This window comes from Pterocles gutturalis, unplaced genomic scaffold (assembly GCF_000699245.1).
Source record: "Pterocles gutturalis isolate BGI_N339 unplaced genomic scaffold, ASM69924v1 scaffold33663, whole genome shotgun sequence".
Classification (NCBI taxonomy): domain Eukaryota; kingdom Metazoa; phylum Chordata; class Aves; order Pterocliformes; family Pteroclidae; genus Pterocles; species Pterocles gutturalis.
The window spans coordinates 24,627-49,668 of NW_010119140.1; the positions used below are offsets into that span (position 1 = coordinate 24,627).

The 25,042-nt window shown below is 37.1% G+C and overlaps 1 protein-coding gene across 1 annotated transcript; it reads left to right on the forward strand.

Annotated features, from left to right (window-relative positions):
- The first annotated feature begins 10,868 nt into the window (after nt 1–10,868).
- Nucleotides 10,869–24,056, forward strand: FRS2 (fibroblast growth factor receptor substrate 2). The gene is made up of 6 exons (XM_010076480.1): nt 10,869–10,977; nt 13,536–13,627; nt 15,472–15,658; nt 18,774–18,932; nt 19,869–20,032; nt 22,380–24,056. Exons 2-6 carry the CDS (start codon nt 13,562–13,564, stop codon nt 23,328–23,330), a joined length of 1,527 nt encoding a protein of 508 aa, XP_010074782.1. The 5' UTR covers nt 10,869–10,977; nt 13,536–13,561; the 3' UTR covers nt 23,331–24,056.
- Nucleotides 24,057–25,042: the final 986 nt, after the last annotated feature.

The window sequence follows — 25,042 nt, forward strand, 5'->3', positions numbered from 1 at the left end:
AATTGTAGCCTTCTACTTTATTTTCCCATCTCCTTGCCATTCTCCTTGATCCTATATCCAAAAAGCTTTTCCACAGCACTGATGCTTAAAGCTTCAGTCCCGTTTCTGCTGTTTTATTGTTGTGTAAAAACAATGCTTTTTGTATATGTTGTTCTTTAGAGGACATTTTTAAAGAGATTCAGAATTTTCAAGAATAAAGTAATTTAATCGTGCTTGCTTGTTTAACCTAGATGTCATGGTTTGGAGTTTGATGTTCTGGCTCTTTCTTTTAAAAGGAGGTAGTTAATCTGGCAGACATTCACACTAAACAATATGGTGGTGTGGATCAGGAGAAATTGTTTTAGTAAGAAATTGAAAAATATTTGCATGTGTGTAAGTTGTTTTAAAAATTATACCAAGTAAAATATAAGTCCTGTTTGTCTGGAAGCTTAGAGTAAGAGGATCATTTTTTGGAGAGCGATTAAAGAATAGAAAAAGGAACGTTGTCCCACATTCTTGGAAGGGTTAATGGGGGTGGTAGAGCAAACAGCTTGTGTGCTCCTGTTCAAGATGTGTGTTCATTAAAGACCTAGAGTTTTTGAAATGTGCTGAGGTGAAGATTTGAAACTCCACTTAATGGTGTATGTGTACGCACCTACTGACTAGAACAGTTGTATCAACTTAGTACCTGTATGAAATGTTTTATATTGCAATACGATAGGCCAAAATATGGCATGCCACGCCTCAGAAAAAGGGAATGTGGGTCTTAAAATGTTGTGCTAGAGTGAAGTAGAGAGATGTAGGATCAGTGTCACATAAATCAGTCTTAAACATCATGAAGTATTCAAGTGTTAGCACAACATTGCCGCCTGCTGCAGTTTGCTCTGCTTGTCTAAGTCAGCTGTTTGAGCTGGTCTTTAATCTTCAGTTCTAGTGTAATTGTGGTGAATATAAGAGCTTTTCTGTTAGAATGAGCACTTTTTTAAAGGAATGACTGATGAACAGTGTTCCAACAAATGTTTAACTAACGTACCTAAATGTGAGCATTTTGCTAAAATTATTACTTTTAAGGAGAATTGTGGAGAATTAATACTAACATGCCATTTCAAAACTTTACGTAATGACTCTTCACGATCGGTTGTCAGTCTTGAATTTAAACAAACCAACAAGGCTCCTAATTTGTTTTTCTTTATGTTTTTTTTTCTGTTTTTTTGAATAGTATTGGGTATTTTTATATAAATATAGCACCAAGGCGGGGTGAGGGGGAAGAAGTAAAAAATTACTGATCACCTTGAATCCAAATATACTGAAACATATAGACCAAATCAGATGGAGTCATGAGGACCTGAGTGTTAAAAAGAAGGAGTAAGAAAAGAAAAGAAAGGCTCCTGTGAGTTTGAGGAGCAGGCAGTTGGCAGCAGCAGGAGGTGCCAGCGAAGGAATGCTGCTGAGAGGGCGAGTTCCCGGTGCGATCCTGCATCAGCCTCCTCGCCGCGTGTTCAAAGAGGACTCTGAGGGCGGTGCGCTGAAATGGCAAGCTTGTGTGCTGAAGCATGTGTGTGGTTGCAATAATTTTGTTTTCACAGGAGCCAGAAGGCTTTACAGTTTAGCTTGGGTTTTGCCAATTTTGTTTTTTTGTTTTTGTGTTTTTTTCCTTTGGAAAGGTCTACAGAGAGAAAAGGAGTGTACATTTATTACTGTATTTTAATCATAAGTCTGACAGCATGCTCATTTAATAAAAATCTTGAGGTAAAACTCCACCTGTTAGCATAAGCAAAGTTATAAACTAGATCCTGCAACTTCACCTCTGCCATTCATAGTTTGTTTTCCATAATTGCAGCCAGCGGCACCAAGCTCTTTCTCAGCATGTTTAGTTTCTTCTTGGATCTCCTTCATTGTCGTTTTTAACTCTGTTATGGTTTGTTAGCACTGCTACTTTTTCATTCTTCTGGTACTTAGGCACCTTCAATATTAATTTTCTTAATAATCATTGCCAAGTGGATGAAGGGCAAGGACTATGTCTGACCTTAGTTCAGCTTGCTTTACCATTAAAAAGACATCTCCCTAAAATGCATTCGCCATTTGGGGGTAAATTGTTGTTATGTCACTGTTTGTCAAACTGTGCAAGGCAAGGACCTTCCAGGACACCTGAAAGAAGAGGAGTTGATTTGAAGCATGGCGACACACGTAGGCAGGCAAGGAGAGCATTTCATGCCCCTTCTGCTGTATTTCTGAGGGGTGTCTTCCTGTTCTACTGAATACTCGTATCCCTTTAAACTGCTGTGTTTCCATGGGAGAACATTCCAGCTCTGGCACCTCTTATGTCTGTTCCGTCTCCAAGCATTAAAGTGAATTAGTCAGTCTTTGCTGATGTACAGAAATATCTTCCCCCCCCCTCCCCCAAATAATTATAAAGTGAAGAGATCCTTTTTGTGACCATTGGGGGAATGAGGCTCTTGGAACTGACCACATTCAGTAATTACTAGTTCAGGACAAATGCTTTATTTTGGTGCTACATCTCTTTATGTGCATGTGAGGTCTGGTACGTGGGAGTCCCATGTTCCAGAAACCTAAGTTTTGTTTTCCAATTGCAAGAACTTGGCTTCATGGTAGTGAAGATATGCTAGCCAAAATAAATAGAAGGTCAAAGTATGGACTATTTTAAGTACTAAGTAGGATACCAGGATTCTTAAATCATATAGAATTTGCCACCATGGATTACATCACGATGCTGAAGATGCAGGATTTGCCACATCAGATAAATCAGTTATCCGTTTAATCCATTTTATTAGCCAGTTATGAGATGGGTAGTGTTGGGCTACCAGTAAAACTCAAAGGACTGATTGCAGTACCATTTCAGCGTTCTTCGCCTATTTTCTGGAAGGAATAAAATGGCAATAAAACAATCATGATTTTACTCAGTAACATTTTTCCTACGTGGTAAGTTGGTTCCTCTGTTTATTAGTCTGTTTGCTGTCTCTGATGCCTGTAGGACTTGCTCTTTCGTCCAAAATTTTTTTTGTGCAGAAAAATTAAAGCTGCTTTGCTGTAGTGGCAACTCTGGTTAATGAACAGAGGATGTAATGAGTTACTTAGAAATTATCTGTGTGTAACCTGAAATGCTCAGATTTATACTTTCAGTTTGTACTTAATCTCTGAGGTGACAGTATCCAGGTGAAATTATTCCATGCTGTAGAATAACCATTAGCATCGACAGAGCTCAGAAACTCTGAGGTGAGAAAAGTACTTATCATAATGTATTCATAGGGATTTGCCTGTGCTTTCTTAAAGTATTTCCAATTGTGAGAGTTTAAAAGAGGAGAAAGATGTACTGGAATGAGCTTCAGGGAGGGGCATGTTCTGTGCTGTGTGGCTCATCGTAGGGCAAACAGAAAAACAGAAAACAGACGCTAAGTGGAGTTACTAGATTCCTTTGAAAGCTAGAATGTAAGCTTCAGGTTCTGCCATAAGAAGATTTCAGGCTGGTAAAGGTAATGCAAATTTTGCCATCATTTGGGGTGAATTTTTAAATAGAGGGTTTAATCCACAACTCATGCAGTATCTTTTAAAGCATGTTTTCCCTATGTCCTCAGTATTCTTCATGAAGGATCTAGAAAAACAGGCTGCTTTAACAGTTGCTTCCCCTTCTTGATGCTTATATTCTTGCAGGGTGAAAATTCACTGTTAATTCTAAGTACACCAGTTGTAATCAAATATCAAGCAATACTTAACATGATATGCAAGGACGGAAATAATGAAACATGAAGGATGTCAAGTCTGAAATACATCAATTTATAGTTAGTATAATTCTGTAAAAAATTTATAAGGAAAAATAGGTCCTTAAGAAAAAATGAGGGACAGGGAGAGAGATTAAAAGTTGGAGAGAGTGGGTTGTGGTTTTTATCTGTGAATGTTTGACAGTGATTTTGTTTCCATATACTGAAAGCCATAAAAAAGATTAAAAATAACTTATGTTTTAAAAGAAAACAGTGTTAAGGCATCTGTAACCTTCCTATAAGAAGACACTCATCCAACTGTAATGAAATTAGATTTCTTATTTTGAATAGGTCACCTCTCTCACCAAGTATTCTGTTGTGTGAGATTAGTCTTGCAGCATGTGCCAGACAGGTGTACTGATGGTGGCTGTAATACCCACTCTGAATTGGGGATGCTTCTTGTCTGAATCCCTGTATAAATGTAAACACTTGGGGGCCATGGATTTTGAACTTTGACAGGAAATTATCAAAGTTAGTTTTTTTCCTATTTCAATGTGTTTAGTTGCCTAGCAAATAATTAGTGATGTCTACTCCTAGTGTCTAGTTGAGATGCAATTTAGGCAAACAAAATTTGAACTGTTTCTTGCATACTAAATGGAAAGAGGTCAGTCTCTGTGGGACATTGATTGACAGCATTCGGTTTAATGACCTAAAATACAGGATGAATCTGGTGTCATAATAAAAACTCTTTCTTCATGCTCCCTTGGTTTTCCTTTGCACCTTTCCACTTGAAGTAAAGAATTTACTTTTTTTGTTAACCCCAGGTGAGGTCTGTAAGAGGCAAAATCTAGAGATGTGTTGGGTCTTTTCCTGCACAAAGTGGTTTAAGTGTTAGCTATCTTAAGTAACAGTTTTAAGAATAATGCTTATTTTTAAGGAGCTTTATAAGCTTGCTTTACATGCTTGGAGAAAGGAGAAGAGGGAATTTTACTTAATGCTGAGCAATTTGTGCATATTTTTATATAGATATAAATAATTTGCTGTTGGCATCACTTCTGATAATTCCTGAACTCCAAGGCATCAGGAGAATGGGTTTGGGACAGTCCATTGAGGAGAGCTAATTCCATGTTTAAGCTGCAATGACAACAGACTTAATGTCTCTTAGTGGAGACTTTATAGGTTTTCAGAAGAAAAATAATTTGTTGTCTCCCACTTGCTTCTGTTTGAGGCTACATCCTCTTACCTGAGAGGAGGCTAAGGAGGGTTGCCCTCAAGCTCTCCCATGTCAAACGAGATCACATAACAGCTGTCAAGAAAAAAAAGAAACCCGCTCACGGCTTGCCTGTGATGCAGTTTATGCCGGGAGATTTAACTATGTCGCAGGAAAACGTGGCTCTGATCTGGTGCATAGCTTAGGTCCACAACAAGGCAGTTGAAAAGATTTCAAAAAAGCTTCCCAGGAGCCTCCTGAATTTCCTAGGCATTCTGGTCCCTACCCACTGTTACGGCCATCAAACAGGAGGAAGAATACTCCACTTTACACAGGTTATTTTCCTTGCAAGGTCATGGTTTCTGTGAAAGATACCTTCAAGTAAACCTCTGTATTTCTATTGTCTGGGCTACTGCCAACTATTCTTGAGATGAGAATGCTTCATGATGAAAAGTGCCCAACGTTAATGACCCTAGGATGGAAATTCATGTGTAAGTTAAAAATGTCTCTTTTTGTGGTAGTGTCTTTTACGTGGCACATGTAAACTGAAACATGGCACAATTTGAGTTTGAAATAGCTTGTAGAGTCTGTTCTTTCAAAGTTTTAAGAACTTAAGAAGAAAACAGGCTAGCTACTTTTAAATTTCCTTATTCCCACAAACATTGATTTCAGCAGAATACTTTTTTTAAGTAACAGCTGTTTTTTCATACACTGTATCTCTTGTTCCCAAATAACTTTTAAAGGCTGAAGAGAACCCAAAATGGGGAGGGGAAAAAATGGTTAATCTCCTGCTTTGTCTCTGTTGTGGTCTGGCAATATTAAATTGAAAAGAGCTAGCAAACAAAACTCTGCAGCTTAAAAGAACAATTTGAACAAGTTCATTTGAAAATATCTGAGAACTTGTTTTTTAAAAAATAAACCAATGCTTGTTATTTTGTCTGTCCCATAGACAATACCTTGAATTTATTTCACAGAAGGCAGTTATGATATCGAAACCTTCCTAGGCTTGGTACAGATGACAACTATTACATTCTCTGTTCCCTCCATGCCCCTCCCAAGTACTGGACTTCTCCCTTTCAAAAATGTAAGGATTTCTCCTGAAGCTGTCAAGTACAGCTAATTCCCCCCCCACACACCTTTTTTTATTCATCTGAGCATTAATTAGGAAATTAAGAAAGAAGCAGGTGTTGAAACCATTAATACAATCTGTATTTTAAGAGCGTTTTAATAAAACTTCAAATTGAATGTAGTGAGGGGTTTTTTTTGTTTATTCTTTGATAGCAAACAGCTGTGAGAACCCAATCCTGTAGTTCTGAAATACTCAAGTATTATAGTGTCAGTGCACCTGAAAAAAAAATCTTAAATTGACTGAATTTTGGAGCTTTCTGAATTGTAATGTTTGATTTCAGTGTTGGTCTAAAGTGCAGTTGGCTAACTTGTTTCAAGCTTAGGTAAACTGTGTTTAACACTTTGCAATGGTTACAGAACACATTTTGAGAAATGTATTTTAGGAAGTGGAAGAGTTTGGACTATGAAGGTTACATCCTTGCATTGTTATTGAAGACAAATATGAAGTGCCAGGTGGTTTCAAGTTTTAAAAATAATTAATGATTTGACAAATATTATTCTATGTTATGCTAAATAGAATTGTTCAAATAAATTAATTAAGAAGGTGAAATACTCCTGATTTTGATTAATCCATCTGTCAGTGAGTTTGCAATTTTAATATACCTCCAAAACTCACAGCATTTCTATTGGTTTGGTTTTTATCATAACTGCTTTATTTCCACTGAAATTGATGTTAGATGTAGAGAGTGATAATGTTTTTTTTTGCTGTACCTTTTTTTAGCAAATATTTTAAATACGATTAGGAAATAAAAGTGCAGAGGAGTTCTGTGTTCTAGTGGTTGGGATTGCGGCCTTTCAATTTTTTTTTTTTTTTTTTTTTAAGTAGCATAGGCCAAACAAGAAACAATCTTTGAAAATGGTGAACACTGACACTTTAAATTTAAAAGTACATGTAGTTTTCTAAACTGGGTGTTTTCAAATGTTATAGGCAAAAATGATCTGTAAGTGTGGGTCTATATCTCAGCTGTGATCAAAATATTATCAAGTGCTTGATAAGACGTGAATTAATAGGTTCAAGTGCTTCTCAGCCTTAGTGCGAACAACCTGTACACAGGCACCTTTCTCCAGTTACTCCATTATATTAATTGGGCTTTCTAGATATTAAAATTTCTGAAGGAAGAAAAAGCCCTAGCCACTTCTTAAGGCATTTTATACCACAAAATTTTAGTTAAAAATTATGTTAAAGCACTTTAGTTATGTTTTCTGCTCTCCATTTGTAGGTCTGAGAGCAAGATGTACAGAGCATCTAGCAGTGTGTCAGCTGGTGGTTTGAAAGGGAATATGTGCAAAAGATCGGTTTACAGACAAGGCACCTTTGCTTCTCCCTACCTCTTCTAAGGTGTGCTATGGGTTGGGGTTTTTCCTTCCCTGACTTTTGAAAAGGGTGTGCTAGGAAATAATGCGTACAGAAAATATCCCCCAGCGTTAACATTTGCTTCTGCAATCAGAGCATGCAGAACTAAGTTAATGCCAGTTTTTAGATCAGCTTTGCAACCATGAGCAGACTAACAGGGTGACCAGTTACCATGAGCGAAAGGAGTACGGTTGCGGCTCGTCCATGTGGCACAAGGGGAATGCACATGTTGTTCAGACAATTCCTAGCGTATGGAGATTTCAGAATTGCAAATGTTAGAATCTTTGCAAGTTTTTGACTGTAACTTTTTTTTTAAAAAAAAGTATCTCCCATATTTGCACTGATGCCTAGTCTTCCTTGACTTTTGAGAGATAAGCATAACTTTTTGCCACTGCTTAGTCTGTGCAGGAAAGAGACATGTTTTACTTTAGAAAGCAAAGTAATAAATCTTACTGAAGTTATGACAGTTCCTAATTTTCAATCCTGTTAACAAGGTTTAGGTAAGTGCTGGTCCTGGTTTGTATTGCCTTCAATTTTTATCTTGCAATGCACTAATGAATGTCTTAGGGAGAAGCAGAAAATACTCCCCATTCCCTTCCCCCTTCTTGCATGACTGCACCCAACCATCACTGATGCTTCATGAACGGGAAATTACAGCTCCTAAATTTGACATTGTAGACATAACTGAAAAGATTAACTTTTAGGGTTATGACTGTGGAAATGTCTGCTTCTCCATGTATGTGTAAGTTTGGGTAAATATTTTGCAATCTGGGAAGATTTAAGAAAATCCTAAACAGAGTAAATAGCCAACTTGTAATTGGAAACAACTGGTTGGAGATTTTTGTTATTGCTTTACATTTAAAAGAAGTTAGGTGCTGTAAATTTATGTGCTTTCGTTTATCCATTAAAAACTCTGTTTAGATAATTTAAGAATTTTTCTTCGGTAACTGAAACAGGCTAGCCTGCTTTAGGTAGCCAAACCATGTGAAGGCTTTAAAACTACTAGAAAAACATCAGGGTAAATACCAGTGCAAACACACCTGTATTAGTGTAGCTTGCCTTTGAAAATTTTTAATTTTGTTATTTTTCTAATGACTACTTGTAAGATTCCACCACAATGGGTAGGTCAAGCTTTCTGTTCCCTCTCTCATTTCTCCCATTCTGAAGGTTTTAGCAGGGAATTTGGTAAACCAAGTAAGTCTCAGTAATTAGTGAAGGGGTTAGCTTTTCTGAAAACTGGGCAGAGGTGACTATGGCTGTGGTTCTGTCCCCAGCTGGCTCTGACACTTGCTAGACTCTCTGCTGAGCTGGTTTGGTGTGCTAAGCCAACATAAATCTAACCTGACCAAAAAAACATAGATAATACCATAGATTAGGTAGGGCCATCACAGAACCAGAGCCTTTGTGTGTTGCAGAGGCATAGGTCTTGAATGCAACTGTGTACAATTTTGTCCAAGATTAATAAACCTTATGGCTAAAGGACAGAAAATTATAGGAACAGTATGTGACTTGCTGCAGGTTCCTGATACTAAACACCACTTACGCACAGCAGAGAATCTTTATGCTAAGTATGTGTATGTAAATATACATATCCATCAAACAGTTTAGTAAGGTTACCCTTCTGTACCTTTGTGAAATGTAGATTTTAGTTTCAAGTTAAATACAAGCTGTTAATTATTTCATTTTTTTAATGTCTTATGGCAGTGCACTCAAAAATGTATGTTTTTATGTTAATGAGAATGGCTTTATTGTATCAGACTAGAAGTATTGGTTTGTCCAGGATCCTGTTTCTGACAGCGAATAGTAAATTCTGACAGCCAATAGTAAATATATAGGAAAAGGAATAGTAAGAAGGAGCACTTTATGATCACTCCCTAAGGCCCTTCTCAGTATCTGCAGCTTAGAGACTTTTTGAGCCAGATGTGACATCCTTGAGTTTAAAAGCTCTTTGTGGAGCTTGTATTTTTCCATATACTTTCCAAATCTTTAAATTTTTGAAACTCATTCCCACAAGACATTGTGGATGACAAAGTTTAACTACATACCTTGTGCAAAAGGTGCTTTTGTGTAGTTTTTTTTTTTGAACCTGCCCTTTAATAATGTCAACTGCTACTCTCTTATGCTTGCATTTGGAAAATAGTTGTGCTTTATTTGTCACCTATAATTCTGTACTAATCTTTTCTGTCTTGTGCAGTCGTTTTTTTCCACGCTGAGCAGTCCTAGTAGCATATTTCTGCTTTTACTGTATCTTTTTTGACAGAGGGAGGCACAATTGCATATATTACTACTTATGTGGGTGCATGGTGGAATCATACAATAGAATTGTATTTTTGTTTTGGCTCTTTAATTTTTTCCAAAAAATTCTGTTTCATTTGCTTTATGATAGCTATTGAGCTAGTGTTTTCATTGAACTGTGTGACTCCCTGACTGATCTTTCCTAACAGATAGAGATCCGTTGCTAGGTGCATTATTTTGCATTTGCCGGTATTGTATTTCTGCTGTTCTCCATAGTAAGAGTGTTCTGCAACTGTTGCCATGATGCCTAGGACCTGGGATGGGCTTGGGACTACATTACACTTGATACTATGCCAAAAAGAAGAGTGCTTTGGGTTCCCAGAATGCTTTTATCCAGGTGCAAAGCAGAGGACAGCAGATAAATACAAACAATTGTGGCAGTATTGATAAGAAGAGCTGCAACAGTCTCCAGCAAGTTTGCACAGACATCCTGAAAGGCTGATAAGAAAGGCTAATAATAAAGTCGTTTTCTGAGAATTTAGCCCTTCTCTCCAGTTCAAGAAGCAGTGTCAAAGGAAACATCAAGTGCTTGTTTGGCAATTTTACAGACAGTGGAGCCTGCCAACTGTTAACCTGATTGGAAGCAGGAGTTGAGCTTTTGGTGTTACATGTGAGTGGATAGCTAGTATGAGAACCATTGGAAGGGGAGGGAAGTCAAAGCAAACAATTTATGGTTAATGTCATGCAGCAAGAATTATGAGGGAAGCAGAGAAAGGGTGATGTGTTAGCCATACAAGTCAGCATTTGTATATGTTCAGTAGGATAAGCAAGAGGGAGTTCAACAGACTAAGTTGTATGTGTTCTTCTGTTTGTGTGCTGTGGTTTGGTTGGTATGTACTAAGGATAACAGGAGCTTCGTGTGTGTCATTTCCACACTAAATTGGGTAAGGAGCGAGTGGAGAATGAGTGGAGTCCCCAGTGTGACCAGCTACACCGCAGAAAGGGACACCAGGTTATTTTCTTCCAGGACCTAGCTAGCCACTGAAATGCTGCGGAAGCTCTAAGAGATCAGTCTCTTTGTCTAAAACTCCACTTAAGATACATCCTAGCCATGAAGACCTTACTTGACATAATACTGCCAAAATAAAATAAAATAAAAAAAAAAAACCACAACTGTATGTGTTTTTGTTAGTTTACTGACTGGCATCTTAAAAACAGGAAAAATTTAATTTTTATGTACTCTTCTAGTTCTAGGTCAAATTATTAGTTCTGTGACAAGACAGCATGACACTTTGAAGTATGACAGAAGCCCTGATGCTGCAGCAGAGGCTGGGAATATTAATGGCCAAATCTAGGTGAGTGATTTTTACTTCTGCCAGTTCCCTAGCTGTTTCATTTCTTCCTCATAACCTTGGTTCACATTTCTCCTTTGAAGCAGCATTGCAGTTCTTGGTTTTATGAAGTGTTAATATCAGAATATATTGGAGACAAAATAATGAGCTTGTATTCTTGTTGTTTACATACTCTGTCATTCTTGAGATACAGTGGCTATATTTAATACATCTTCATATACTTCATCTTTCTACTTGTGACTCTAGTGATTTTTCCCAAGCTACTTTGTAGTTAAGGTTTTTAAATTGTTTTTTTAAGTTTGCTGGCACCTGCCTCCAACAGATTTGGTCAGTTATTTTATGCTGAATGCAAAGAAAGTCATTATACTCTAACAGCATGCTGCTATCTAGTTCTGTTTCCACTTTGTCAAAACATTTGGGGACGTCTGAGACTGGACTTTATAATAAAGTGCAAGAATCTTTGTCTGAAGGCCGCTGGAAGCATCTACAACTATGACTGCTGTATGGACCAGAGCTTGAAAACCTTTGCTGCAACTGTATATACTAATTGTTAATCTGCATTGCAGCTATTTTGACAAGTTGCTCTCTCTAGCAGTGAATTCTCAGAATAAATAGGATATCATCAGTAAGCTAACAAGACCAACATCTGAACATTACTGTAGTGAAGCATTGTGGGGTGCCAGGGTAGGAAATTAGTAATAGGTGTTAATACTTGCATCTCCCTTTCTAAACAAAACAGGCAGAATTCATAAGGAAAAAAAAAATATATATATTGAATAGTTAAATTAAAATTGGCTGTATGTGTGAAGACTGTTAAATGTACTCTGTAACTGAGAGACTGATTGGAATGATTAATAAAATTCAAGACTTAATTATGCAAAAACCAGAAGTGTGTAGCATAGTTTCTCTCTGCAACAGCAGAAGCAAACAACCAACTCCCCAGTTCCATGTTGAATTGGGAAAAAAATCTCTGACAAATTAATGCATGTTTTCATGTTATGCCCAGAAATAACATTAGAGAATCCGTGATTTTGACTACTTGTCTGGCGCTCAGCCCCTCTGTTACTGGATTAATCCAAGCCATCTTGTTACCCTTTCTGTTGAGCTCTCCATTTCACCTCTGCAGGGTTTTGGTGGTGGATTTATACAAATTTATACAGTCTTCAGGGTAGCAGTATCTCTTTTGAGTGGCTTTTCTGGTCAAGAAAAGAAGAGTTAGCTTCATTGTATTCCTTGCACCTTATTTCTCAGCAAACTGAAGTGCTACTTGGCTACTGCTGCAGCATTCTAATACAAATGCCTGTGCAGAAAGCAAGCCCTGATTTTCTTAAGGTGATCTGATTCCCTTTATTTTCAGGAAAAGTTATCAACCAGTTATTTTTCTTGATTCTTAATGTCATGTGTCTTGTTGACTTACTAGCTCTCTCTCCCAGGATTTTGCCCCATTTTCATTTGTGTAGTGGAAATTTTAGTTCTTATCCAATGTAAAGTTCATGTAAATGGGTCAAGTTTTCTTTTGTCTGACTTTCTCGTATTTAAGAAATACAAGACTTATCACTCTGCAAGGTGGTAGAGGGAGAAGAAGGAAGTTGTGAGACTTGGTTCTATGAATGTTTTATCATCTTATTTTATGAAAGTTTTACCATAAATACAAAAAATCTTTAAATGAAAATATAAAAGATATCAAATATTTATTTTTGGATTCCTTAACTCAGCCATGCTTTTCTGTGTTACCTGAATATTTTACTGTTTTATAGCAAATGAAGTAGACTGTACAACACCACTTAATCCAAATGGAACTTAATAGAAATTTAAAAAAAAAGTTTTAAAATATTTGTGTTGAATGTGGGTTTTTTTCCTTCCCTTGACTTTGATTACAGAGTTTTATGTACATTGCTATATGGGAAGTATTTAAAAGTGGAAGCACAGAGCCTCACTGCACGGCTGCCAGCACGGGGCTGCCTGCAGGCTTGGAACACCTCCACCCTCTATTGCAAGCCAGCCCTGGAGCTGCCGAAGCCAGGGCAGCCTTTCAGGATTGCCATGTGGGCTCTTTGTGTTGCCTGTGCTTGGTAACCTCCTACAGCCCAGGGCTTGTATGGGCGTCACTAGGGCTGTGCTCAGCAGTCTAAGCCAGGGAGTGCTCATTTAGATGGAACTGTAATCCAGGTAGTTGCCTTGGGTAAAGGCCCTGGTTTAGGAGATGAGAATTGCACCTAGTAAGTTGTTGATTTTTGTTTTCCCCCAAGCTGCTACCATGGGAATTAAGGTGACAAATCAAATGGGTCTGTTTGGTAGTAACCTTGAGTTGAATTAGTGGTAGCACTTTGAACAGCTTGATGTTGCCACTACTTAATGACAAATCTAACTTAACTTTTAAAAAATATTTGTAATACTTATGTTGATTTTTTTATTATTTATGACTGCGAAATTCATCATGAAGAACTGTAATTTCAGAGACCAATTTGTGTTGGGTTTTGGGTGTTTTGTTTATGATACTCTTTTTCACTTGAACTAAATGATCATTTTGGTTTGGTGTTTTTTTTTCTTTTCCTCTTTAGAGATCACATGGTCTTCTAAAGAAGTCATGGGTAGCTGTTGTAGCTGTCCAGATAAAGAAACTGTCCCAGATAACCATCGAAACAAGTTTAAGGTAAGCAACTGATGTGGTATGCTGTGAATTATTTTTTTGATTTCTTGCATAGTAGGTCTGTGATGGAAAAAATTTAAATGAAAACAGGGTGAGAATTAGTGAATGGTTAAAGCATTGCAGAGTTGGAGGTGTCTGTGGCCACAGGTTTCCCTCACCCCTTTGAGAAATCCTCTCACACCAGCAATCACAGGAATTGTCTAGACAATTGCCTGGTTTTTTTATGACAGTTTTGATCTTCAGGAAGGAGAAGCAGCCCTGTGCTTTTGGTCCACCTCCATTTCAGTTGGTAGGGCCCAAGTGAGTGTTGTTGCCTCTGGAAGGTTACTGAAGTTAGGAGGTAGTCATAAGCATAAGAGAAGAGCTATTGGAGAAGTGTGATAATGAACCTGGATGTGGGGTAAGCAATGGAAGATTTTACTTGAAGATCACTACTGATTATAGCATTTTGAGAACTTTTGTCCTTGAATAAATTTTATTTATAAACATGTTTTTATCCCTTATATGCCTGGAATTTATAAGCTTGTGAACACTTGTTCATGTGCTTAACATGCTTAAAAGGAAGCTGCTGAAGTCAGTGACTTTAAGTAAACATACCTTTGCATAGTCACACAAGCCAGATTTGCTTCTGTGCTCCAAATTGTCTCTGTGAGTTGCAAAGGAATGTAATGCTTCCATAGTGAAAAATGATTCATGTATTGCCTTAGGGCAACACTGAAATGAACTTTAAAGCTATGGGAATTTCTGGAAATGTTTAATATTATCAGTACAAAAAACTGAAGGATAAAATATTTTTCTGTTTTCTTGCTTTTTATGCATTTGACATCACTTTATGTAACTAGTTCCTATTTTTCTCCTTGTAGAATTTTTCTGTTGTTTGTGTGGGTCTCTGATTTAGCAGCAGGGGGGAGAAGATGAAAGAATGTAATTTTCAAAATGAAGAAAGTTGGCATAAGTCTCAGTGGCAGATTAAACTATTCCTAATTCTTTTCAGTTGACTAGATTTCAAGTTGAAAATGTTTCTTTAAGGAATACCATTAATTGATACCATAGGGAAGATTTTTTTGGTAGCTTTTTTTATTGAGTAAGAAAGAACCCCACAAAAAGCAGTACTGTGAGGTAAAACATATGCAGAGGAAAATATACGTTGTCCAAATTCCATAAAGTATGCAGATGACCTCCATGTGGTTTGAAAGCAGAAAGAATAAGATTTTAAGCTTTATACACATGTTTTCATGCAAGATAAACATATGGTATTTGAATTATTTGTTGGCTTTTAAAAAGGCAGAAAAAACATCCAAAACACTGGTGATTCAGCACAGTGCAAGGCTATACAGATATGTGAAGGAAGCTTTATCTTGGAGTCCCTTATCCTTTTTCCTTCTTTTTCCCAACTGTAAGTGGGGTTATATGACAAAGCAAATATGTTTTTGTTTTTTTTTTTTTAGAAAAAGGGCTCTGAAATATTCCATTAGCTGAGGTATGCCTTATCCATGTGGAAATAACAGAATATTTACATAAAGCCAGTTAAAAAAAAAAATTACAAATCTCTTCTGTCTTAAATTTCTCCTCAGATTTTACAATAATGTTATGCAGTCTCATATTGCTTTTAAATATGTATTATTTTAATTCCGGGTTGGGGGAGCGAAGGAACTGGTTTGGTGAGTTGTTTTGGTTTTTTTGTGGGTGGTTTTTTTTTGTTTTTTTGGTTTTTTTTTTTAACTTTTACCTTTAGGATTGTAACTCATATGACAGACCAGGTGGAGCATATCCGTGAAACATTATTAGTAGTGATGTTGGCTCTCAAAAGCGTACTTACCTAATGCTATTTAACTTTCTTTTTATAGGTTATTAATGTGGATGATGATGGTAATGAACTGGGTTCTGGCATAATGGAACTTACAGATACAGAACTAATTTTGTACACCCGTAAAAGGGACTCCGTAAAATGGCACTACCTCTGTCTCCGTCGCTATGGCTATGACTCAAATCTTTTCTCTTTTGAAAGTGGCCGAAGGTGTCAAACTGGACAAGGTATGTGGAATTTTTATATATAAAGCTTTTTAGAAATTTATTTGATGCTGGAAGACAATTTTGTTTAAAAAAAGTATATTTGCTTGTCCTTTGTCAGGGGTTATAAAGGGTATAGTTTTATATGTGAATGTGGTTTCTGGAAAAAAAGTAAGTTACCTTATGAAGAAGTCTTGTGGTAAAATGAGAATTTGAGTTGCACATAGATTTTGGCATTGTACGTTTGGAGCACTTCATGCTTGTATGCATGGATACTTCTGGTCAGCTTAGGAGGTGGTTTTGACAGGGAGATTCTTCTACCTCAGAGGTTGACCTGACTTTCAGGAAGGGGCAGTGAAACCTGGAACTGTGGAGGAGTCTCCTCAGAATTCAAAGAATTCTCTCTTTTTAGATTTTTAAGACTGGAGCACTAGTATGAACTGGATATCTCTACCCTGTTATTGTCTTTAGTAACACACTTGTTTCATCTTCTTCCTAAAACAAATACCACTTTCATTTATATCAATGACATTACCAAATTCTGTCACATTCTTGTCTGAAGTATGTAAACTCCAGCTATGCTCAGTTATTTTCTGTGTGGCTTCAACTGGAAAAAGATGGTTACCTTTCCAGTTCCCAGATCATGCCTGCCTTGCCCAAGGTTGGCTCCCAATGAGAAGATTTAGGCTTTTCTTTCTCTCTTCACTGCAGCAGTCCCTGAGGGAATAGCTGTTTTGGTTGAGGTCTCTGCCTCATTTTGCATCTTGGTACTGTGATGTAGCTGTGTGTAGTTGGAATTCACATGTATTAATACGTCGTGAAATTGTTTCACTTTTATTTTCTTACAGATTTTTAGCATTTACTAGTTTTTTTATCAATAATGATATTTAGCAAATGCAATTTATTTTTTTTAATTCCACTATAAAATTCATGAAGATGAAAGAACTTGATCGTAAACAAAGCTGGTCAATCTTCATTGTCCAAGCAGAGGTAAGGGCAGACAGGGTTTAGAATTCATTCTCAATTCATCTCTTAATGAGAAATAGAGATGTTTTAAAATGTTACAGTATGTTCCACACTAAACTAAATTTTCAGACTTCTAAGAAGAAAATAATAAACCGTTTTGAAGAAAATAAATTGATTTTGCAGGTTTAATTTACAGCTTCTTCTAAACATGTAAAATGGGTACTAATAAAATTTAATTGAAAATACTATTTTGAAGGTTCTTTTCCATGGCAGGTCTGCAAAATTTTCCACCCTCTGCTTCCCTCCTAGTTTCTTTTTTTGTTTTTTAATAGAGAAGATTAAGCAGGCTGTCTGAGCAGCAACCCTTTCCTCCCACTTTTGTTTCTTGCCTTCCTTACATAATATTAAAATACTGTGAATATTGAGGAGAGAAGAAATCTGGCAGAAAATGTTCCCTCTGCTGCCGTTTTGCAATGGAGCATTGTTCCTGAGACCTACAGAGAGTTTTGTGGGCACAGTTGCAAAACTTCATCTTCACTTGGTGAGAAGACAGAGTTTTTCATTTAAGAATACCCTGAATGCTGCCCATCAACTTTTACTGATTGCACTACTCAATATTCTTGTTTGTGTTTTCCATTTAATCTCAAATTACACGGCAAACCATTGAGTTTGTGCCAGGTATTAAAAACCTTGAAGACAGCTAATGGGCAATTCAGGATAGAGGAAGAGCTGGTGTGTCACTGTATTGTGCAAGTGACAGATCACATTGTATTTAATGTTAATGTATTTAATAAAAATCAAGGTTTCTTCAAGTTGTTTTTGCTTGCAGTTTCAGTGCCGATTTTGTTCACCTCATATTTTAAGGAATCGGCAGTTTGGAAGCACTTTTTTTAAAAAAAAAGGGGTAAAGGCAGCTGAATTTCTTCAGAAACATACTGGAAGCTTTTTTAAGCTTGTGAACCTAGATTTTTTTAATTTGATTTTTTTTTGTCCATTAAGATTTAAGTATCCAGTGTGAATTTTCAGAAATACAGAAAAAATTAAACATGGAGTACTGTACTTGAGCTGGATCATGGGTTGGGGAAATGTGGTAGAAGCAGCTCTACAGCTGCTGTGTTGCAAGCATGAAGCTTATTCACTGCACCAGCTGAATATTAATTGTTGAGTGTCATTCTTCTTAGCCCATTTGGTGTATTCCCAGCGGTTTTTTTCTGAACTTCTGCCATGTAGAACATTTCTGGTAGTTCTGATCTGTCACAATTCTGCATCCTTAAATAAATATATGATGATAGTAATTGCCAGCATATTAACATAATTGCACTTACAGAACTAGCGATATAGGTAGGTAGTTTTTAGTAAAGAGAGTTTAAGACTGTAATACTCATTTTAAAAAATGAGCACCTGCACCCACGTTTAACAGGCATGTCAACTTTAACTTCATGCTTTCAATGGAAGAATAATCCAAAGCTGCGACTTTGCTTGTGAGGGTAAGTTGGGGCGCTCCCTGCTGTTTAAAGGCAAAGTGGCACAATACACACGGAAAGTACATGGTATTGCTGCTAACTTTGTGTTCTGTGTCTATCCTTTAGCCTAAAGCAATTGGTTTGTTACTGTCTGTTTCGCACGGTTTGTCTTACTAGCTTTTCATTTTAATCTTCTTAAAGAAACTAAACTTCTACCTAGTGTTTAAATCTTTCTTTCCTGTTGTGCAGGTATCTTGTTTTTATGGTAATTTAATGGAAATTTCTTTAAAAAATGTGACCTTGTAGCACCACAGTAGTTTCATTTAGTGGTGTATTTTTAAAATGTATTTATTTAACAGGTATCCTTTTTATCAGCTTTAAAAAAAAAATCTTGCCCTGGTTTGTGGTTTGGGTTTTTTTTGTTACCCCTCATTTAGCACTCAAAACAGTTTTATCTTTAACTGAATCAGGTTTCTGTTCTAATTTAACTTTTGGTGCATGGGAATCGTATTCTTCTATTAGATAAACACTTTAAAGGTTCTCACAGTAATTTAGTGTGTTTTGGTGCAATTAAAATTTCTTAACATTTTTGCTTCTTTAACAGGTACTCATTATGTGGATTCCACTTCCATTTCTTTTAAAGCTATATACATTGTAAGGCATATTTCTTACATAAAAGGATTTTGATTTTTTTTCTTGTACATTTATAGGAATCTTTGCCTTTAAATGTGCCCGTGCAGAAGAGCTATTTAATATGTTGCAAGAGATAATGCAGAATAATAGCATAAATGTGGTAGAAGAACCAGTAGTAGAAAGGAATAATCATCAAACTGAGTTGGAAGCTCCAAGAACCCCTCGAACACCTACCAGTAAGTACGGTTATACTGTCTGATGATATACCTGAATGTAATGTGGTACTTAGCTGAAAATAGCATATAATTTCCATTAAATCTTAAAGTAATTAAAAAGAAAACTAATTTAAAGCTAAGAGGCTAATTTCCAGTAATGCATTCTCTTGAGGTACTTGCTGAGGTTTCTCTTCTGAGAATCTTAAGTCTTGGGAGCAAAACCGCCATAGTCAAGTTCTTCAGCTTTAAGAAATAAGTTTTGGGAATTTAGTTGTTGCATAAGAACGCTGTGAAGAACACAAGAAGTCAGTGAAGCGGTGTTCTTATGAACACTTATGAATATACCTATTGCATTGCTTTAGAACATATCACCATATTTTACTTGTAGCATTTCTGAGAAATATTAATGTTGGACAATGTTCCAGCCCTTTTAGTAGGGCAAAAAAATAATGGTAACATCACATATACAGTCTGTTTGGAATCCTTCTTTTGCTGTGAATAGATGGATGGATAGAATGAAGTCCTTTCAAAAATACTGGAGGATTTTAAATAATCTCAGGCGGGTGGCTTGATATTTGAAAGTAGGAATTCCAGGTTACTGATGATTTCAGAACAGGAAGCTTAAGTAAATAAGTCCCTGTTTGTTACAGAGACGTTGTTAATGGTAGAAAGAGAAGTTGGATAGGGAGTTTACTGGGAGGACTGTTGTGTGTAGTACACCTAGATTTCAGTGGTTGCTTCAGACATGTTTCCCTGTAGATACTGGGATGCTATACTCTGCAATTTGCTTTCCCTTTCCTTCCTCCCAGCAAAATTGAGTCTTGTGAATATTTAAGACTGTTTTACATATTTTAATTTCTCTTTTGAAAATAAAAAATGAAGTTATAAAGCATCTTACTAATATACAGTAAAATGTTCTATTTTAATATGGTTTTGCTTGTTTTCTAATTGAATCAGCTCCTGGGTTCAACGCACAAAGTTTACCTAACGGCTATCCCAGATATCCATCTTTTGGAGATGCCTCATCACATCCTTCGAGCAGACATCCTTCTATCGGAAGTGCACGCCTCCCCTCTGTTGGTGAAGAGTCAACACATCCTTTACTTGTAGCAGAGGAGCAAGTGGGTATTTTTTTTTTGCCCTCAGTAAATTAGGTTCTACATTAGTTCAGATTTTTCTAATGCTTATTCTGTAGGCTTTGATTTCTATTTTTCAGTATTAGGTGTAATGTATTTCTACCATATGTTAACTACCTCAGAAAAGTGTTTGCTTTGCCTCTTTAAAAAGATACTTTGTAGGATAGCTTGCTGGGGAAGAGTAACTATTTTAAGTTGCTCTTCATACTTATATACAAATAAAGATATAGAAAGTATATATTTGAATATATTCTTTTCAAAAATTTCATTAATTATTTTTAAACACATAAATTGTATTTTATAATGAGAGATAATGGTCAAAAAGTTTCTTTACATGTAAGTCTTCTATTTGACAAATAGAAACTATGGAATAATTTAGGTTAGGAGCGACCTCTAGAGTTCTTGAGGTCAAATTTTAAAGTTAGAGGAGGCTACACAGAGCCTGGTGCTGTCATGCTTTGAATTCTCCAAACACGGGGATTCCACAGTGTCTCTGAGCCATGTGTTCCAGTGTTTTGACCACCTTTGTTGTCAAAGCATTTTTCTCTAATATGTAATCACATTTTTTTCCTGTTACAGCTGATGTCTGTTGCCCCTTAGCCTTTTGCTGAATGTTTCCAAAAAGGGTCTGGCTTTGTCTTTTCATCTGTTGGGTAGTTGAAGACAGCTATTAGGTTGTTTCCTGGCCTTCTCTTAAGACTGAACAAGGATGGGGCGCTCAGCTTATCCCTGTATGTCACATGCTCCAGCCCCTCTAATCATGGCCCTCCACTGGATTTGCTCCACTGTAGTGGTGTCTGTCTTGTTCTGGGGAGCCCATTAGTCCAGATTCAGTGTCACAAGTGCTGAATTGATGGTAATAATCACTTTCCTTAGCCTACTGGCCATGCTTTTGCTAACACAAACCAGTGACCATTTGGTTTTCATTGCTGCAAGGGCACACTGTTGACTTATATTCAGCTCACCATCCTGATGCTTTTCTGCAAGGCTGTTTTCAAGTCAGCTGGTGCCTAGCCTGTACTGTTGGTGTTGTTTCATGCCAGGGACTGGACTTTGCATTTGCTGTTGCTGAATTTTGTGAGGTTTCTGGGAGGTCACTTCTCCAGGCTGCTGAGATCCCTCTCAGTGGAAACCCTACCAATGTGGGACAGACTGAAAACTTTCAGAGGGTGTGTTCTATCTCATCATTCAGGTTGCTGGTGAAAATGTTAGTCAAGTTTAATAAAATGTAATGTTGTTAAGAAGGCTCTTGTGTGACAAGAAACAGTGTTGGAAACCAGAGAAGGTAACCAGAGCAAAGTGCAGTGAACAGTCTTGTGGGAAGACATCTGTTAGGAGCCCCCGCTGAAGAGTCCAAGTGTTATTGCTGGAGTTATTGAAGAGTAAATTAGTTTAAAGAATCAGTGTAGGAGTCAAGTGAGCTGTAAATAACACTTCAGCTTGTAGAGCTTGACAGAGAAATTGGGAAGGCTAGGTGCCTGCTGCTGTAAAATACTACTTTTACTGTCTGGGTATCCAGACAGAATTAAAATTTAGAGAAGGAATCCATTACTCTGGTCTATCCCATTGAGCCTTGTGGTGCTCCACTGTGGGAACTTGGAGAGATAAACTAGTGGTGTATCTAGTCCTGCCTTTCTTAGTGCCATCTGGTGCCAATTCCTGCTCCTTTTTTATTCTGAGCGCCACAGTTTATATGGAATTGTATATTTTTCTACTTTAGGTTCTGGTATTAGGAGTATGTTGGCTCTTGAAGAAAGAATGCACATAAGGCGAGATCCTGGGGTTTTTTGCGGCTTTTTTTTTTTTTTTTTTTAAATAATGGACAGTAGATTTCCTTTGCAGTGTGGAAATTACAAAAATAAGTCTAGCTGAAGCAGCTATTGAAGTGTTGGTTACTGTCATGGCAAGGGACAACAAAGTAGAGCTCTTCTTAACTGGTTTGCCCAAGTGAACTAATGAGCTAAGTTGGAGCAGCCCAAGGTGGCCCTGACCAGAGCAGAGCTGGAATAGAATGTGAAAAGCTGTGTCTAGGGCACAACTGAGATAAAACATCAAATCAAAATAATTATTAATGTAGGATGTAAATTCTATTCTTTTTTTAGAGTAACATTGACAAAACCTTAACAAAATTTCAGGGAAAAAGAACAAAACTAGAGCATAGTTCAGCAAAATGTAAGAGAAATGACCTTTGCTCTTAAACAGCTGCTATTACGAGATTTGGTTTTCTGGTATTTTGATTAGAAAAGTGGGGAGTTAAGGAAAGAAATTTGGAGGACAAAAAAAAGCACAAATAGCATTTGAATTTCCTGGGTTTTTTTTCTTCCTCTTTTAGGTACACACTTATGTCAACACTACTGGGGTACAAGAGGAGAGAAAAAATTGTTCAAGTGTGCATGCACCACTGGAATCAAAGCTTTCAAACACTGAAACAACTAAAGTGAAAGAGGATCAGATGTGTACTGATGACAGAGATGCTCAGATTCTCCTGGAGCCTGAAGGAGTCAAGTTTGTTTTAGGACCAACACCTGTTCAAAGACAGTTAATGGAAAGAGAGAAACTGGAGCAACTTGGGAGAGACCAAGTTAGTGGGAGCAGCACAAACAACACTGAATGGGACACTGGGTACGACAGTGATGAACGTAGAGAAACACCATCTGCTAATAAATTGGTGTATGAAAATATAAACAGGTTATCAATCCCTAGTGCCTCAGGGGTCAGGAGAGGTCGTTTGACATCAACCAGTACCTCAGACACCCAGAACGTAAACAACTCTGCTCAGAGGAGAACTGCGCTGTTGAACTATGAAAACTTGCCATCCTTGCCTCCTGTCTGGGAAGCCCGCAAGCTGAGTAGAGATGAAGATGACACTTTAGGACCAAAGACCCCATCTCTGAATGGCTACCACAATAACCTAGATCCAATGCATAATTATGTCAATACAGAGAATGTAACAGTACCAGCAAGTGCTCATAAAGTAGAATTTACACGACGTCGGGACTGTACTCCAACAGTCTTTAACTTTGACATTAGGCGTCCAAGTTTAGAACACAGGCAGCTCAACTATATACAGGTTGACTTGGAAGGTGGTAGTGACTCTGACAACCCTCAGACTCCAAAAACCCCCACCACTCCACTTCCGCAAACTCCAACCAGGCGCACAGAGCTGTATGCTGTGATAGACATTGAAAGAACTGCTGCTATGTCAAGCTTGCAAAAAGCACTGCCCCGAGATGATGGTACTTCTAGGAAAACTAGACATAACAGTACTGACCTGCCTATGTGAGCCTGGGAAGCATTAAATAATTTGCACCTTTTGTGAAGTTTATGAAATTGAAGATGCAAATACTTTGCATTTCTTAACACTAACGCCTTTTATAGACTAATAGAACATTTTCTGCATACTTCATGTACTTGTCTAACTAAAGGGAATTAATGTAGAGCAAGTATTCATTTAGATAACACGATTTCATTCTACAGTAGTAGTAATTACTGCATAGCAGCATCACCACCTTTCACAGTGCCTCTTTAAATTGATTAGAGTCTGAGTGACATGCCAGTTTTGAATTTATAAATATTCTGGTCTGGTGCCTATACTCATTAATGGCATTTATAACACTTTTTAAAGCCTCTTGATATGTGCATTATTAGCAGGTAAACCTAATCTTTCAAGATATGTATCTTGCGTTCATTCCTCATTGAAGTGGCTCCTCCAGAATGAAATGTATGTAATGCATTAGTTCACTCAGTTTGATGTACACAAGATGTATTGGTTCATCTCAAGGGATATAAACACCACACCTTTTTTGTCTGTTTTTTTTTTAAAGATCACATGGGCAAGAAGGCCTCTGATTCACAATATTTTTCTTAATGTGTGTGATATTTGAGAGGTCACATCAGAGCTAGAAACACATCTAAACCCAGCCTTAAGCTGCTTCCACTAGAAGAGAATTCCGAGTGGTGTATCAAGTTCCCTGTGAAATCTGACAGAATTTTAATCTCATTAGAGTTTTGGGGTTTTTTTTTGTGAAGGAATTCACAGGTTGGCTGTATGAATTAAGGCTCTCCTGTCATTTCTTAGTTCAGTGTGCCTTCCTTTCTTTGCATTTGTGTGTTTCTTTTTTATCTGTTCCATAATGTCTTGTTTTTTAAAGTCAAAATTTTGTACATAGCTTTAATTATTGTTCAGGGTCGTTCATGTGTTTGTCTTACTTTCTGCATTTGACAAAGAAAGACTCTTAAAGGTCAAATGGTTGTCTTTGTCCAGTGTTCTACTTTTTTATGCCTGACAGAAATATCCCAGCTCTCCAGCAGCATGCATTATTGCACAACTGGAAAGGTTTATTATGCAGTTATTGTCTTCCTCTAAAGCATCAGACACAGGTTACATGGGAGGCAGGGTACTGGACCTGATAGAAAATTGTACATTCTAGCAATGTGCATCCATAGTTGATAGTATATTTTAATTTAGAAAGATAATGTAGTAAATTATCTGAAGGTAGTATTATCTACGAGCATACTTCTTTTCCCTTTGCAGTTGGTGAACTTGGTTACAATGATGGCTGCTCAATATTACAGGTACATCCAGGTAGAATGTTGTTTGTTGAATATGCCAGATGCACCCTTAGCAGAAGTTTTTGGGGTTTTTTTGTTTTTTAATACTCTGAATAACTTTAGAATTCTGGCAGTATTGCAGGTGCACCTTGGTACTAGCAGCAGAAGAGATTACTCTTGAGCCTGTGATTGCAAAGGAACTGACACTTGTGTGAACTGGTGTGATGTAAAATAACCCTTGAACTGTGAGCGAGGAAAAACATGCAAGAAAAGCCATCTGGAGATCTGAAAAAGAATTAAGGGTCTTCATGAAATATTTGAATTGAAGTTTTATAAAAAACCAAACTACAATTATTTTCAGTCTTTTAAATTAGAGTGTATTCCTGTTCCTTTGTTAACTTTTTCTTTGGTCTTCTCTCAGTTTAGTAGTGGTAGGCGTAGTAG